Raw genomic sequence first — 16345 nt, forward strand, 5'->3', positions numbered from 1 at the left:
TTGGGGTGTTCTTGAGATTTTGAAGAGATCCTATGGAATCCAATACAGAATCTTGTTGTAACTAGGGATTGAGAAGTGAAATCATCATAAAAACACTCTTAAAAACTCACCTTAAGTGTGTATTGGAATCTTTGGCGGATGGGTGATAGAGAGAAAAGCCCTAGTCTTGAAATTCTTTTATTCTTCTCTCTCCTCGCTCCTATATTAATAGGCCCAGGTACAATATTTTTTCATCGGTGCTATCCCTGTGCTATAAGGCTTTAGCTCACTAGTTTGCTAAAATCGAATACAGTATTTTTCCATTGGTGCTATAACACTTTAGCTCACTGGTTTGCTAAAATTTTCAGCTTCCCTCATGTGCTATAGCTGCGCTACGTGGAGATAGCTCACTGTATTTTCTTTAGTCTTATTGCTTTGAAATTAACATTCAAGGGAGAAAGTTCTACAACCTTTGTACTAATTGATCTACCTCGGCACCATAAAACCTTAATTTCCTTAGCAAAAATTCTCCGGAGTCGTTACACATAATTCAACATCCGGTCAACCTTTTCAACTTAAGTTCTAAACCTTGGAACTAAGTGTTCCAAATCATTCCAAAACCTCACCGGACCCGAACCAATTACCCCAACAAGCCAAATAACAATCGTAAATCACAATATAACTTGAGCAGTAAATGGAGAGACGGGGTTGTAATACTCAAAACGACCGGCCGGGTCATTACACTAGCACTTTGATTTTGTGGTTAATTTGTAGAAAAATAAGTCTAAGAAATTTAAGAAAAATTAGGTCTTTTGAATTTATCTTTAGATTTTGGTAGTACATTTACGGTCAATGACACAATACGTTGTCTCTTTATTTTGTCCAAATTATCGCTATAGGTTGTCTACGATTGTAGCGTGTATTGACAATTTCTACTATGCAATTTCATTGTGGGTGCTTCTTACTGAATAATATTTTTGTCTGTTAGTATTGCTTAATAAGCAATATTTTGACTTTAATGGAATAGTAATTTGTGAAAATAGGTTCTTATTAGCTTGTTGTTCTTGTGTGTTAGTGGTACATTTAATTGTTATGTGAGATTGATATGGTAGTATTTTAACTTCATGAAAAATTATAAAATGATATGAAGGATGTAAAAACTGGTTATGTGCTTGTTTTGTTCATATTTTTAATGAAATTATAGGTGGTGGTATTAAGGTTATTACGTAACAAATTAAGTAAAATATTTTTAGCACAAAATAATTGTTCTCTTTTTTTCCTTCTAATTGTCAAAATATTAAAACTCATTTTGGTTATAGGTCAAATCGGACTGAAGAAGAAATGGGTCTAACTTAGATATGGTCTATTTAAGCTTATGTGGCATTATTATTAGATTTTTTAATTAAATGTAATGACATGTCATATTTTTATTGGATATTTTGTAGGTTTTGAACTAGAATGACTTTTAAGTTACAAAGGTAAAGTTGAGTGACTTTTAAGTGATGAAAAATAGTTAAGTGACTTTTGTGAAATAAATGATAAGTTGGATGACCATCAGTGAAATTAACCCTATGTCTGTTTAGGAATCTGTTACTAATTACATAAGATTCAAATAATTGGTAAGACTAATTTAAGGCTAATATTGTCACCACTAGCTATTTTTCCAAAATAAATTTTTTAATTTTCTCTTCATTCCATATTCGTTATTAACCCTTTTCTTTACAAAAAAACTCTTTAATTTGTAATCTTTTGTAAAGTTTTAAAGGATATTTTAGTCAATTTAATAAAAGAACATTGTATCAACATTTTTTTATCAAACACATCAAATGCTTATTATAAGTTTCAGAACTTCTATCCAAACACGTAAATACTTATTTAAAAAATTAGTTTTAATACTTATTTGCCATTAGCTAATCCAAATGGGCTCTAAATCATAATTAATTAATATATATTCTCACCTTAATTTATGACTTAACCCTGGTAAATTATCATAGTTTGGTATAAACACTGGGTGCAAATAATTTTGTTACTTATATTACTCCCCCGTCTCATATTATGTGTCGTATTTCTCTTTTACACGTCTCGTAAGAAATATTAATTAAGAAAGGAATTAGACTATTCTACCCTTATGTATGTCTTAAGATATAATCTCTCTTCAGTGAACATTTATTCTATTTATGTGTTATCTCTATCTTCAAGAACAATTATTACTAAGGGTAAAAAGGAAAAAAACAATCAATTTTGTCTTGAACTTCTAAAATGACAAATAATTTGAGACAATTATTTTTTGTAACCATGACTATTAATATGATACGGAAGGAGTATTTTTTAGGCTATAACTTTTTATATTGTCAACATGGAAATTAAATTCACGAAAACTTTTAAAACATGATCTGAGTTGACAAAATATGATTGGAGACAGCTCATCAACATGACAAAATCCAACCTAGCCCAGCCCAAACCAAACCCAAATACCTCATCAACATTGAATAGTCCATTAAATTATGGAGTCTGGAGCTAACTTTAATAAGAGTAAGACAACATTTTTTTCTTAAATTCCTCCTCTATCCCACTATCCAAACATTTCCTCTATCACCAAGCAATATAAATATTTTTAAAAAAATTAGATTAATAGAACTGTTACACTTACAAAATCTGTATACTATTATTTCATAGCAAAAAGAAAAGAATTTTTATTATAAGTAAATGGGAGATGAGAAATTGGGGATAAAAATGGCAAATTCTAGCAGAGATCGTGAACTTCTCATTCCGGTGGCTCACTCCGCCGCCGCTATCACCGTTGACGATGACTCAGCGAATAGGCCTTCCTCTTCCTCTTCTCACCATCACTCCGGCCGCGAGGTTAATTCCGTAAATTCCCAAACTATTCTTATTCATATATTTTGTTTTTGATTTGGAATATCGCTAGGGTTTTAGTGTTTCTATTAGCTCGTAACTGGATTTGTATGGTGGATCAGGGTTTTGTTAAGTGTGGTAGTGATTTTTGACGTTTTAATTGTGTAAATTAGGAGTTTAAAGTTGCGTTTAAGAATGGATTTTGTTGAAGTATTTATAGAAGGAAAGAATTGGATAACTTTTGTATGAGCATAATTTATTGTCATGTTGGCAGTTTACTTATTAAGAGCTCAAGGTTAGGGAAAGAGGAATGCTTGAAGAAGGGGCTATTTTGTTACTTTTGCATTTTTTTGTTATTTTTTCCCCCAAGGGAAAACTTTTTTTTATTTTACTTATTATACTCGAGCCAGCTTGGTACTATTCCACCTGGTACCTACTAACTCCCACTAGCACAGGTACCAGGCAAGGGCGGATGTACCGTATGAGTTGTGAATTCGGCTGAACTCAATAGCTTTGGCGCTCAAACCCTATATATGTGTTACAATTTACTATATATGTACAAATATTAAATTTCAAACCCAGTAACTTAAATGGTCAGTGGATTCAGTGGCATCCTGAACCCATAAAATCCAAATCCTGGATCTGCCTATGGTTATCAGGTAACTGTGCATATGAAGGCTTAGGCAAATGGAAGAAATTATTCGATTTACATTACAAAAATGGAAGAAAATATTTTCCCTTAATGTTTGGAAATTGATCATAAGATTGCGGGAAATTTTTGTTGAAGTCTGGTTTGCTGTTAATTTTCAATGTAGTTATTTTACTGTTTCCTGCTCAGTAAAATTTTATTTTGTGGTTATGAAAGGAAAAATATTTACGAAGTTTAGAAGAACTCGACATAATTAGTTAATGAGAAACTGTGTTAAAGTTTGACCTTTTATGGTAGGAGAGTATTTCGGGTGTCATACATATTTAATTGAACTTCTTTTTATCTGCTTTTAGTCACACTTTTAGTGCATTTAAATGATTTAAGTTGTGCTTGTTTCCCCTCTTAGTAAAAAATTGTTGAATAAACTAGATTAATTAATCAGAGTAATACATTTATAGCATATTAAATGATTAAAGGATGTGCTCTCCATGTCTGTATCCATATGCTGATGTGCATTGATGTTTACATATACGAAGCAGAAATGTCTTTAAAAGCTTTGCATATTTATCTCCTGTTAGGTGTTAGACATGTGTTCAATCATGATTTATTCTATCTATACTACCTATGTGTGTATACTTGATGGATGCGACTAACTGTTACAGTATATAACATGTTTGTTGATTTAGGAGTGTATCTATATGTGGGTTTAGGTTGGATTTAGGTTTTATATAAAAATTATAATATATTATTCGGATGTCCTACACTTCTTAAGAAATTCGATTTTCATGCGTTTGAGTTCTGACGGATATGGCATTCATATTTGTCTTCATTGCATGGTGTAACATCTATGGCGTGCTACATTCCTCTATATCTGGTGATATTTCTGCCTGTTTTTGTGCTAGATTGCATTTGAACGGGTGTTAGATCGATCAATTTAGGCTTAATCTGACATAATATTTGCATAGGTAAAACAATTGGTAGCTTCTAATAGTACCAGATGGTGGCAGGTGGAGCGTGGGAGTGATGCTTGGTGATCCTTATGAGCAATGAGGAACAAAAATGAAAATAGTGATTATACATTGGTGGAAGTAATTCGTATGGAGTATAAATAGAGATAATTATAGCAAAACATATACTGGTGCCCCTTCGGTTATCTAAACAAAATATACTAGTGCCCTTAAAAGATATAACGTGTGTGCATAATATTTTTCTTAACATGTTAAAATGACGAAAAGATAATTACAGCAAAAGATATACTGGTGCCTCTTCGGTTATCTAAACAAAATATACTAGTGCCCTTAAAAGATATAACTTGTGTGCATAATGTTTTTCTTAACATGTTAAAATGGCGAAAAGCCAAAAAGAATTCCATCAATTTTCCTGGAAAATGTATATATCAAAATGATATAAGCCCCCTTTCTCAGAAGAGTTTTTCACATGTACCATACTTGATTAGTTGATTAACTGTTTACATACCTGCTGTTCTGCACATAAATGTAAGGTGAATCATTGGGCCTTTGACTTCTGCATTACTGTTTTATGTGCTGTTAGGAGCAATCTTTTTGGTTATTGCTGGTCTCTTTTCCTTATTTCTCTGTTTGACATTTACTTTTCTTATCTCTCTCTTCTCGATTTCTAATCTGATTTCTTCTCCTCTTTTCTCTGCCTCTGGTACATGCTCTTGCATCACAAAATCTAAATCTGATGACTGCGCCAAAGTCTGTTCTTGTAGCTTATAACTTAGTTTGCTTGCTATTCATTTCTTGCGCTTAATTGTATAGTGACTGGGCTGATCACTGGGAATATTACCATGTTGTTCCTTCTATTTTCATATTTCAAGCGTGAATTCTCTTTTATTCATCTGACAAAGGTTGTATATATTTTTTGCAACTGCAGACTTTCTCTAAAGTTGTTAGGAGCTGGGCTTCTAAGAAATTCATGACTGGATGGTAAAAATGGTTCTCTTCAATCTTCCCTTTGATCTAGACATAGGCTGTATCTCTTTATCTGGTTCCTTGCTGTTGGAAAATAATGTTTAGGAAGAAGCAGCAAAGTGTCACAAGAATGATTTGCAAGAACTAGTTGAGCAAAGATCAAGGCCTACAGAAGAACTGATCCAGGCTTCTACTTCCTATCTTCTAGCTTCTGTTATAAGAGTTTAGGGGTTTGTACTTTTCAAGGTCCTTGATGAGTACACTACCCACTTTCTAGCTTCTGTTATGACTGATTGAAATAGATGGGCTTTCTGCTAACAGAACTAAGACAATCAATCTTGGAACATCAAAAAGCATCGGAGTTGTTGCGACTTGTGAGGACCTTATATCAGCTATTAAAATGAATTCAAAACTAGAATTTTCTTCTACTTGTGTCGGTATCACCCTCTTTTGTTGGTAAATATGATGATGGGGAAGATTGATAGTAAAAATCCTTTACGTATTGTTTCTATCACAATAAAAAGGAGCACACTTCTTTCTTGGATTTGATATGAGTTGAGCTAAATGAAAGGAATGAGGATTCATATCGCTAACCCCAACTTATCTGGGACTGAGGCGTAGTTGTTGTTTTATTCTTCTTTCTTGGATTATGCTGTACATATGAGCTTCTACTAATTAGAATCCATGGGATGAAAGTTATTGAAATAAACTTGATTAGGAAGGAACTAAACCACAATCCACTCTGCTGCTTGTAAGTGCCATGGGAAAAGAGTAACATGATATGCTTATAAGTTATAAATATTCGTCTTTGTCTTCACTGTCAGCTGTGATTAAGTAGACGCTCTGTCTCTGCTTTACTCCTTACTTTTCAAGTTGTTACTCATACACATTCTTTTGCAGTGTTATCCTATTTCCTATAGCAGTCACTTTCTACATAACATGGTGGTTTATTCATTTCGTGGATGGCTTTTTCTCTCCAATCTATGCTCATCTTGGAATTGATATTTTTGGTAAGCATTTGCCCCTTCCAACTTACTGTATTTCTATGTTGTTAATGCCACTGGTTCATTCCATGGTGTCTTAAGTAATGGCCTTTATCTTTCTTTGGACATAGAATGCATTGCTATGATAAAGAAGAAATTGTTCTATAGAGGATTTAGCAAATAGTTTTACGGTACCGTATGTAAATGTCAGCCATGTTAGGTTAAGGATCTTTTTTTGTGATAAATTAGCTGCTCATGGTTGTGATACTCTTCTTTGGAGATGACCTTCTTTTCTATGGCTGTTCTGATCAGGTCTTGGATTTATGACTTCAATCACTTTCATTTTTTTGGTCGGGGTGTTCATGTCATCATGGTTGGGGGCATCTGTTTTGAATCTTGGTGAGTGGTTCATCAAAAGAATGCCATTTGTTCGGCATATCTATAATGCTTCGAAGCAAATTAGTTCTGCCATATCTCCAGGTATGCTTTATGGATTTTCGATTTCATACTATTTTCACGAAACAGCTTTCAGTTGGAGAGTGATGATAGATGCATAACCTCCTGTATCACTGCAGATCAGAATACACAAGCTTTCAAGGAGGTTGCCATAATAAGGCATCCACGCATCGGCGAATATGCCTTTGGGTTCATTACTTCGTCTGTAGTCCTGCAGGTATGCCTATGATTACCTGCTTTTCTTTTATTTCTCAATAATAAGAATTAATTTGTATCTTTTGTTTACACCATTCACAAGTTTCCAATCACCTGGTAGGCATGGATAGCATTAGAATCATATATCCGTGCAGTTTGAAAAGATGATGTATATTCTCAATTCTCATCAACTTTATTTGAAATTCACTTGTGTGATACTCTGTTTTACCATCAAATCCAGAACTATTCAGGAGACGAAGAGCTATGCTGTGTGTATGTTCCTACAAATCATCTTTACATTGGTGATATATTCCTGGTCAATGCAAAAGATGTTATTAGACCAAACTTGTCAGTCCGTGAAGGAATAGGTAAGAGATCTTTCATTGTCAAATTCTCTGTAAAATACTCCCTCTATCCCAATTTATGTGACAGTTACTATTTGGAGGGTCAAAGACATCTTTTTACTGTATTTTTTTCATATACTTTTTTCTTATTTTGAATTGTTAACTATTAGTATGACTTATAGTACTTTTTATATAGTTTCTAAATATCTGAATTTTATTTCAAAAAACTTGAAGATTTGATGACCAGAATTTACACAGAAAATTAGATAGTTTGACCCTTGTACTCCGAGTGGTGTCACATAATTAGATATACAATGATTTGTTTGCTACTCCCGAGCTTTTTTGCAAGTATCATGTGTCTTCTTAATAGATGGTTCTCATCTGGCAATAAGCACAATTTTCTGATCAAGATATATGCTTATGCTCGAAGCACTTTCCAACATGCTCCTTTCTCCTCTTTGCAGAGATTGTTGTATCTGGTGGCATGTCAATGCCTCAGATACTGTCAACCCTCGAACCAGGAATTATTCAAGTTGACAGAAGGTGATCTTATCGAAACCGAGGGTAAAGATGACAGTCATCTGAGAAGTGCTCAGTCATAAAATTTTTCCCCTTATTCAAAAAGAAAGGTTTTTTTTTTCTTTTCTTATTGACTTGATATTTGAGGTGTTAGATTCAGGTCACTTGCGTTACAACTGCTGCAGTGTACAATGTAGGGAAGTAGCAATGGTTTGAAAATGTAGTTGGTTGATAATTCTAAGTTAATAGATTTCTCGCCTTTTGCGTAACTCCTAACTTTGAGGTTATGTTGAATGTGCTGTGCTGTAATACTCGAATTTACAACAGTACAACATGTTTCCGACTTAGTAAGCTGCTGCATATAAATAGGGAGAATTGTGCTATAAGGGACATCCAGTTGTAAGAGTGAAGAGAGATTGTTTTGTTGAAGAGAGTGGTACTATATATGGAAGGCAAAAGAAACGTGAGATGCAACAAAAAAGATCTTTTGTTTTTGAAATGTTCATGTTGGAATATATTGCTGTTATCCACTTATACCAAGAAAGAACAAATGAGGAACAAGCTTGTTTCAAATGAAAATCAAATTCCAATGCGTGGTTATTTGGTACCAGAAAGAATAGCAGGACCATATCAAATGGATACAACGAACCCATCGCCAAAACTTCTCCTTTCCTCCTGCTGCTGAAACTTGTAGACCTTATTCAACAATTTTTGTTTTAATTTGAAAAAATCTCTGGAGCTTACGTCTCACTAAAAAAACTCGTCGCGAACGTCCGGGCGTATGCCCCGAACGCCCAGGCGTACGCCTCGAATGCCCAGGCGTACACCCCGAATTGCCGGGGCATACACCCTGAATTGCCGGGGCGTACGCCTCTTCAGACTTTCGCCCCACACCATCGCCCCGGGACACCATCGCCCCGGGGCGTTTTTGGTGCGCTTCGCCCAGGGTTCGCCCCGAAAACGCCTTTCAAAACACTGATCAGAACCTAAACAGTGGCACGAAGTCAAAGTAAAAATAGCACGGGCTAGCCAGTTTTCGGACTGGTAATTGAAAAATAGCAAGCGTTTGCAAAGCCATTAAAAAATAACCACTATTTTGCAGTAATACAGAAAGTTCTAGCATAATATACTGGAGATTGGTGCACCTATGTATGAACTTCTAGCATATTATGTTGGAGCTCCAACACACGAAAAGTTCTAACATAATATACTGGAGATTGGAGCACCTGTGTATGAACTTTCAGCATATTATGCTGGAAGTTCACATTAAAAAATTCGAACTCCAATATATTATGCTGAAATATTTTCCAGATTTTGAACAGTATTTTCGTTCAGATTTATCTTTACATGAAAGTGGCTAAATTTTGATTACTTTTTGAAACTGTGGTTATTTTTCAATTACCACTTGTAAATCTGGTTATTTTTGAATTTCACCCTATCTGTGTAATCCACCGCAATTAACCCAAAGCAAATTACCGTTAGCCCATACCACGGGCCCATTACCATTGCGATTTTTGTTAGCGGCCCAATCCAGCAAAACCTCTCTCCAAAACCTAAGCATAAAACCCTAGCCCCCTTCACTCTTCTCTATATAAAGCAACTTCCTTCCCGAATTTAATCATTCTCTCTTCTGATCTCTAGGGTTTTACAGTTTCAGTTCCTCCATTGGTAAGCTCTGCCCCTTCTATTTTTATTTTTCTAGCTGTGAATTTCTTAAAATTTATTTGTGTTAATATCATTTTGGCCAATGATTAAAATTCTTTTATAGACAAGCATATGTCTGAATTTTTATTGTGTTGTTAGCCTAATCTTCTCTATGAGGCCAATAAATATTTATTTATTTTTATTATTCACTTTAATCCTTTTTATTATATTATTATTACTGGGTCATATGATGATTAGAAGCATAGTTCAAATGAAATCTATTGTGATTTTAAAACTTCTTTTTAGTCTTTCGCTCCTATCTGATGACTCATTCATTAGTTTCACTTAGATTAAATAAAATGTTGAATATTTAAAAAAAGCTGATTTATGCTGTTTAGGTAAATTTTTTTGTTAATTTTTTGCCATTTAAATAATTAATGGACAGTGACGACTCATATCAATTGGTCTCGTTCGTCGTAATGGTATTTAAAAACTACCTTGACGACCATTCTGATATATCACCACCCATAAACTGAGTCCTCCAATTTAAAATCTTATGTTTAATTCACTTTTTTTTATTATGTGTTTTGATTTAATTAATTTTTTAATGATGCTCCTAATTAGTATAGGAAAAAATATGCTGTATAGTCGCTTTAAAAGTTAATAACCAATTTTGTGTGTGTATATTAATGTATAATATACAAAAGTACTACGTATTTTATACATAATTAGTTTATAGTTACTGTATTGTTTTTGGTCCATTGGTTAAATGTGTAACTTGCCCATTGTTACAAGTGTTAAAATTTGAAATTTTATTCAAAAATGCTTTATTTTTGCTTTTCTGGTGCTGTGATGAAATGTTTTTGTGTCGGAGACTTTTGGTCAGTGATGGTTTACACTAACCTCTAAGAAGTTCTGAGCACTTTGATTTTTTTTTTACTATTTTAATATTTTTAACTATTAAATTTCAGCACTTTTGAATTAGTGCTAAATATTTATTAAACGCAGTTTTTAAATATTATTACAATTTTAGCCATATTGAATTTTAATGGTTGTTTGATGTTTGTAATAGTTATTATTTATTGAGGAGGAAAGAAGTGATGATAGAATTCATGTCTGTCAATCCACTGAATACATTATTATGATGTAAAGAGTGAATCCCGACAGGTTCTGATCTTTCATTAACCTCCTATTAACAAACATTCCTTAGGGCAAATGATGAATCTTATAATATCGTAAATGGGTAATTTGCGTCTGAATTTTTCATTGATGTTATAACCTTGGAGAACTGATGCCCTTAAAAAATTTAGTCTTTTTTTTTCCTTAAAATTTGATTTGATAATTTTTTTGCCGAGGATCGTAAAATGTTTGCAACAATTTCGATCTTGAAAAGAAATATAAGCAGAACTTAATTCTTCCTTAGCTCGAGATTGTTGCTATTAGCTTGGGTCGCAAATCTTTATAAGTCTATGTTTAGCTTTAAAATATCGTCATTACAGATGCTTTATTTCTCATTTAAGTTGTAAAATTGTGTTATTTATATTTTTTTCTATTTTTTTGAAAGGAAAAATTGATCAATGCCATATCGTAAATTGTAATTGGCTTTGCCCCACCCCAAACTTAGTACTATATGCTAAGATTAATTCTACTTTGTTTTTTTTACTTTGTTTAAGATAGACAATTTTTCCCTATTTTACTCTTATTATTACTTATTCATTTCTTAAATTATTCCACTCTTAATCACAAGGATTTTGCACATTGTGCCAACTGAAATTTTTAATTTTCTTTCTTTTTTCTTTTCAACATATTTCATAAATAATTTTTACAACATATGATGGCCTCTCCTACGGGTAGGGTATATAATTAATAAAAATTGGAATCAATTATTTCGAAATACATTAAACCTACTATAATGAATAATAAATCCGCTGTAATCAATTATTTTGAAATACATTAAACCCACTGTAATCAATTAATTCGAAACGCATTAAACCCACACATTAAACCCACTATAAAAATTATTATTTACCAAAAATAAAATGACACACATGGGCTTATATCTGTAAATCTCTCAACAGAAATACACATATAAGTGGGTCACAAATTTGCGAAACTTACTCAAGTAGAGCATAATAGGATTAAATCAATGGGTTGGATCTTCACCTCTTAGGCGCCTACTACCTGCCTGTCCTCCACCTCTAGCTGATTGTGCACGCGGACTATTATTTGGAATAAAGTTTGTAGCTGGAGTGTTCTTTAGTATCACCACACTCATAACAACCCATTTGAGATTGCGACTGCTCGTATTGAGTTTGTGCCGGATAACAAGAATAACCACTGTAAAAAATCTTGTGTCGGTGGTGCACTGTAAACTGGAGCACTTCGAGTAATTTGATGTGCGGACTGAGCTGATCGACTGCTCGAGCCTCCGCTATAATGGGTTCTAGCTGAAGAGTAAAATCCATTGAACCCTCAAGATCTTCGAGACCTTTTGGCCTCCTTAGACTACCTTTCCTCACCTAAAACACCCTCAATCTTCCTTGCAATCTCTACTACTTGTTGGAATGGAGTATTAGTTTGCAATTCTCGAGTCATACATATTTTAATATCATATTCAAGCCCCTCAATAAATCTGTGGACCCGATCTCTGATTGTAGGAACCAGAGATCGCATGACTAGCTAACTCGCTGAAGCTGATAGCATATTCTGACACTGTCATAGTGCCTTGACGCAACCGTTCAAATTCTGTGCGCCACGCATCTCTGAGAGTTTGGGGAACAAACTCTTTCAAGAATATTTTCGAAAATTGAGTCCAAGTTGGTGGTGTTGCATCGGCTGGTCTACCTTCTTCATAGATTTGCCACCACCGATACGCTGCGCCTGACAGTTGAAATGTAGTAAAGGCAACTCCGCTCACCTCCACAATACCCATGGTGCGGAGAATACAATGACAATTTTCTAGAAATTCTTGGACATCCTCTGTAGTTGTGCCACTGAAAGTAGGTGGACTATATCTCTTAAACCTTTCAAGTCTCTTTTGTTCTTTCTTTGATTCTTCTGGACTGACCTCAAGCCGAACCGGAATAACAGGTTGTATCGGTACTACACACGGAACCTAACCAACGTAAACCTGTTGCTCTGGAGTTGTGATAGGAGTATGAGCTACTCCCCCAATCTGCGGAATGTTTGGTGCAATAGAGATCAATTTCGCCTGAGCTAATGTACCAAACATACTCAGGAACTGTGCTAAATTCTCCTGAAGTACGGGGGTAACAACAGGTGCTTTTGGTACATGTTCCCCAACTAGAGCTACGGTGGCTCCTCAACTGTTGTTCTGACAGGTGCTCTAGTCGTAGCACGTGCCCTCCTCGGCCTCTACCTTGTCCTCGCCCTCTTGCAGCCCTAGCAGTATGTGCGGATGCTTGCTCAGCTAACCCAGTATCACGTGTCCTCACCATCTGTGAGAGAATAAAGATGCAAATGTTCAAATTCCAAATTCAACAAATTTCGCAAGACAAGAATGAAAGAAATGGAAATTTCCTAACAGTTCTGTAGCCTCTCGAAGATAAGTACAGACGTCTCCGTACCGATCCGCAAAACTTTACTAGATTCGTTCGTGACTTGTAAAATCTATGAACCTAGAGCTCTGATACCAACTTGTCACGACCCAAAATCCCACCACTGGCGTCGTGATGACACCTAGTCTCTAATACTAGGTAAGTCGATTTCTATTATATTTTGAAGCCATTTTTTTTTTGAATTAAAATCTAACCGCGGAAATAATTATAATACACATCTATCAAGACTGGTAGTACTAAGTCATGAACTCTAACTGAATACATGGATTGATTACGAGGATCGAATATACAATACTGTTTGATTACAAATTAACAGTACAATGAAATGAAAAGACTCCAAGGGACTGCGACGGCCAAACAGTTTTACCTTGAATCCTTATGATCACGCTTTAACTTTGCTCAAGTCTGATATCTTCAATACTTGGCTCTGCACAAAAATGTATAGAAGTGTAGTATGAGTACGTCACGTTCGGTACCCAGTAAGTATCAAGACTAACCTCAATGGAGTAGATGCGAGATACAGTCAAGACACTCACTAGTCTAGTAACCTATACAATATAATATACAAAATAATATGAAACATATAACAATATGGCAACATGAAACAACCAATGATATGCACATCAGACAACAAGAATGCCATTAATATCGCTCAACAGTTAATTTGTACAATTACATCCAATTTAATCTAGTCCTTCAAATAAATGTCTTTCACATATAATTCTTTCAGATAGTTTTCTTTCAAATATAATTTTCTCAAACAACTATTTTTCAAATATAATTCCTTAATTAAATATTTTTCAAATACAATTCTTTCATATACTACTTTCTATGTAAAAATCTTTTCAAATAAATATTTTGAATATAATTCTTTTAATAAATCTTTTCAAATATAATTTTCTCAAATAAATATCTTTCAAATACAATTCTTTCATATAATACTTTCTAATAAAAAATCCTTCCAAATAAATATTTTGAATATAATTCTTTCAATTAAAAAGTCACCATGTGACACCTCATTTCATATTTATAAAAATACGGGTCTCAGTCTATTTTCATATTTTTCGTAAACGCGGATCTCAACCTATTTTCATATTTTCACGGCACCTAGTGCCCTTAATTAATTAAATCATCATATTTATCCGGCACCTCGTGCCCTCATTTCATCTCACAACTGCACGGATAATTCACGTACCAAATATCATTACCATTTCATCACAACACCTCGTGCCCACATTTCATATCACAACCGCATGGGCAATTCGCGTGCCCAATATCATCATTATTTACTCACGGCATCTCCTGCCCATATTTCAATTTATAGTCCGTCGGGCAATAGCCAAACATTCTCAATTTCAACATAAAACAGATTGTTATCAATTTACTATCAACAAGACCAATTAACAAGGCATACAAATAAACACAAGAAAAATCACAACATCACGTAAAAATCATCAACACCACAATCCCACATCATCACATATCGTCCGTGACAATAGTCACCCTTATCGCTCTTATTGCCACCCTTATCACTCCTATAGCCACACTTATCGCTCCGCCTAGACAATATCAATAGTCACCCTTATCGCTCCTATTGTCACCCTTATCGCTCCTATAGCCACCCTTATCGCTCCGCCAAGACAATATTCCAACAAACACAACAATAGTGAAATGCCACCCTTATACCCACACAATATCAACGGTGAAATGCCACCCTTATCTCCCTAAAATAATAACTCAAACAATACAATAATTTATACGGGAAATTAACACGACAATATAATAAAATCAATTCTTATCACAATTTGGCCAATGGCCACAACCAAATTCCAAAGCTATAACCAAGTCAATTAATTTCACACCAAATAGCTAAAAGCTCCACACAATGTGTACAACACCCAAATACAATCAATAGAGATAGAAATCACTCAACATAAAGCAAAGTCTTCATTAAAATCAAATTTTCAATAATTATATAAACCAACAAATTCACGGAATTACATAAATAATCAAGTAACAGTCACATCAAATTGTCATATAACAACAGATTCAACAACAACAAGGTTTTATGCACAGCAATTAGATGATTAAATATATACCAACAATTACCCAATTTACCACACAATATGCTCACGATTTTAACTCAATAAAATTTACACATATAAGCCGAGTACGTACTCGTCACCTCACGTACACGGCTTTTCACATTTCATAAATGGCACATAAGACTCGATACCTAAGGGGTAATTCCCCCACTCGAGGTTAAGCAAGACACTTACCTTATTGAAGTTATGCCGATATTCTAAAATCGCCTTCTTGCTTGAATTTGACCTTCGGACAGCTCAAATCTATCCAATTCAATTGTATAATTTCATTAAAATTCATTGGAAATAATTTCGGATAATAACACGTCGACTTAAAAATTTATTTCAAAAAGTCAACAAAAATCAACGCGGTACCGACCTCTCGGAACCCGACATAATTTTTACGAAATTCGAACACCCATTCCAATATGAGTTCAACCATACCAATTTTATTGAATTCCAATAACAATTCGACTTCCAAATCTTAAATTTTCGTTTTTGGAATATTTTTACAAAAATCTTTATTTCCTTCATTTAAATCCGAACTAAACGATGAATATATCATATATTCATGAAATATAATCACTTTAGGATATAGAACACTTATCCAAGTCAACGTCTTGAAGAACTCCTCCAAAATCCCCCAAAAATCGAGCTCCAAAATCTAAATCGAAAAATGGCGAAATGACCATTTTTGGTCCTTAACATTCTGCCCAGTTTCGCACCTGCGGACTAATTTTCGCACCTGCGTGCTCGCTTTTGCGAGCGAAATCTCGCTTCTCCGAAGGCCACTGCCCAGTCGACCATCGCATTTGCGGAAGCTTTTCCACTTCTGCGGGAATCAAACACTTCTGCGATGCCTCACGCGCACATGCGATGCCCCTTCGCTTCTGCGCCTTCTCTGCCCGTTTCTGCGCTTCCGCAGGTGCGGGATTTTCTTCGCACCTGTGACCACTGCCCAGGCCTTTTCCCTTTCGCTTCTGCGGCCTAAATTTCGCATTTGCGATGTCGCATCTGCGATCTATTTCATCGCAGATGCGATGAAACCAGTGGCAGATTTCCAACACACCTTCAAGTTCAATTTTGGTCTATTTAACCATCCGAAACTCGCCCGAGACCCCCGG

At 34.7% G+C, this 16345-nt stretch overlaps 1 protein-coding gene and 5 non-coding genes across 7 annotated transcripts; all 6 read left to right on the top strand.

The window, feature by feature from the left end:
* Positions 1-2505: 2505 nt before the first annotated feature.
* Positions 2506-8181, top strand: LOC107799580 (protein LIKE COV 1-like). Of its 2 annotated transcripts, none has more exons than XM_016622708.2 (7): positions 2506-2841; positions 5381-5433; positions 6319-6428; positions 6714-6881; positions 6977-7074; positions 7294-7420; positions 7861-8181. In XM_016622708.2, the coding sequence occupies exons 1-7, from the start codon at positions 2686-2688 to the stop codon at positions 7941-7943; spliced, it is 795 nt and encodes a 264-aa protein (XP_016478194.1). In that variant the 5' UTR covers positions 2506-2685; the 3' UTR covers positions 7944-8181. The 2 variants fall into 2 exon arrangements, with proteins under 2 accessions (XP_016478194.1, XP_016478193.1); XM_016622707.2 differs by having other exon boundaries at positions 2514-2850.
* A 1616-nt stretch (positions 8182-9797) lies between these two features.
* Positions 9798-9891, top strand: LOC142175599 (small nucleolar RNA snR60/Z15/Z230/Z193/J17). The gene has a single exon (XR_012704706.1). It is a non-coding gene; the product is annotated as a small nucleolar RNA snR60/Z15/Z230/Z193/J17 (small nucleolar RNA).
* Positions 9892-9998: 107 nt separating this feature from the next.
* LOC142175600 (small nucleolar RNA Z43) lies at positions 9999-10099 on the top strand. The gene has a single exon (XR_012704707.1). It is a non-coding gene; the product is annotated as a small nucleolar RNA Z43 (small nucleolar RNA).
* A 304-nt stretch (positions 10100-10403) lies between these two features.
* Positions 10404-10482, top strand: LOC142175608 (small nucleolar RNA U61). The gene has a single exon (XR_012704711.1). It is a non-coding gene; the product is annotated as a small nucleolar RNA U61 (small nucleolar RNA).
* Positions 10483-10651: 169 nt separating this feature from the next.
* Positions 10652-10737, top strand: LOC142175613 (small nucleolar RNA snoR14). The gene has a single exon (XR_012704716.1). It is a non-coding gene; the product is annotated as a small nucleolar RNA snoR14 (small nucleolar RNA).
* A 28-nt stretch (positions 10738-10765) lies between these two features.
* LOC142175601 (small nucleolar RNA Z101) lies at positions 10766-10859 on the top strand. The gene has a single exon (XR_012704708.1). It is a non-coding gene; the product is annotated as a small nucleolar RNA Z101 (small nucleolar RNA).
* Positions 10860-16345: the final 5486 nt, after the last annotated feature.

This window comes from Nicotiana tabacum, chromosome 21, assembly GCF_000715075.1.
Source record: "Nicotiana tabacum cultivar K326 chromosome 21, ASM71507v2, whole genome shotgun sequence".
Classification (NCBI taxonomy): domain Eukaryota; kingdom Viridiplantae; phylum Streptophyta; class Magnoliopsida; order Solanales; family Solanaceae; genus Nicotiana; species Nicotiana tabacum.

What these genes read in the sequence shown, in the direction of transcription:
- LOC107799580 (XM_016622707.2), top strand. Translation starts at nt 2,686, where the DNA reads ATGGGAGATGAGAAATTGGGGATAAAAATGGCAAATTCTAGCAGAGAT. An exon ending in TCTTGGAATTGATATTTTTG is followed by an intron (nt 6,429 to 6,713) that starts GTAAGCATTTGC and finishes TGTTCTGATCAG; the next exon opens with GTCTTGGATTTATGACTTCA. An exon ending in CTTCGTCTGTAGTCCTGCAG is followed by an intron (nt 7,075 to 7,293) that starts GTATGCCTATGA and finishes CATCAAATCCAG; the next exon opens with AACTATTCAGGAGACGAAGA.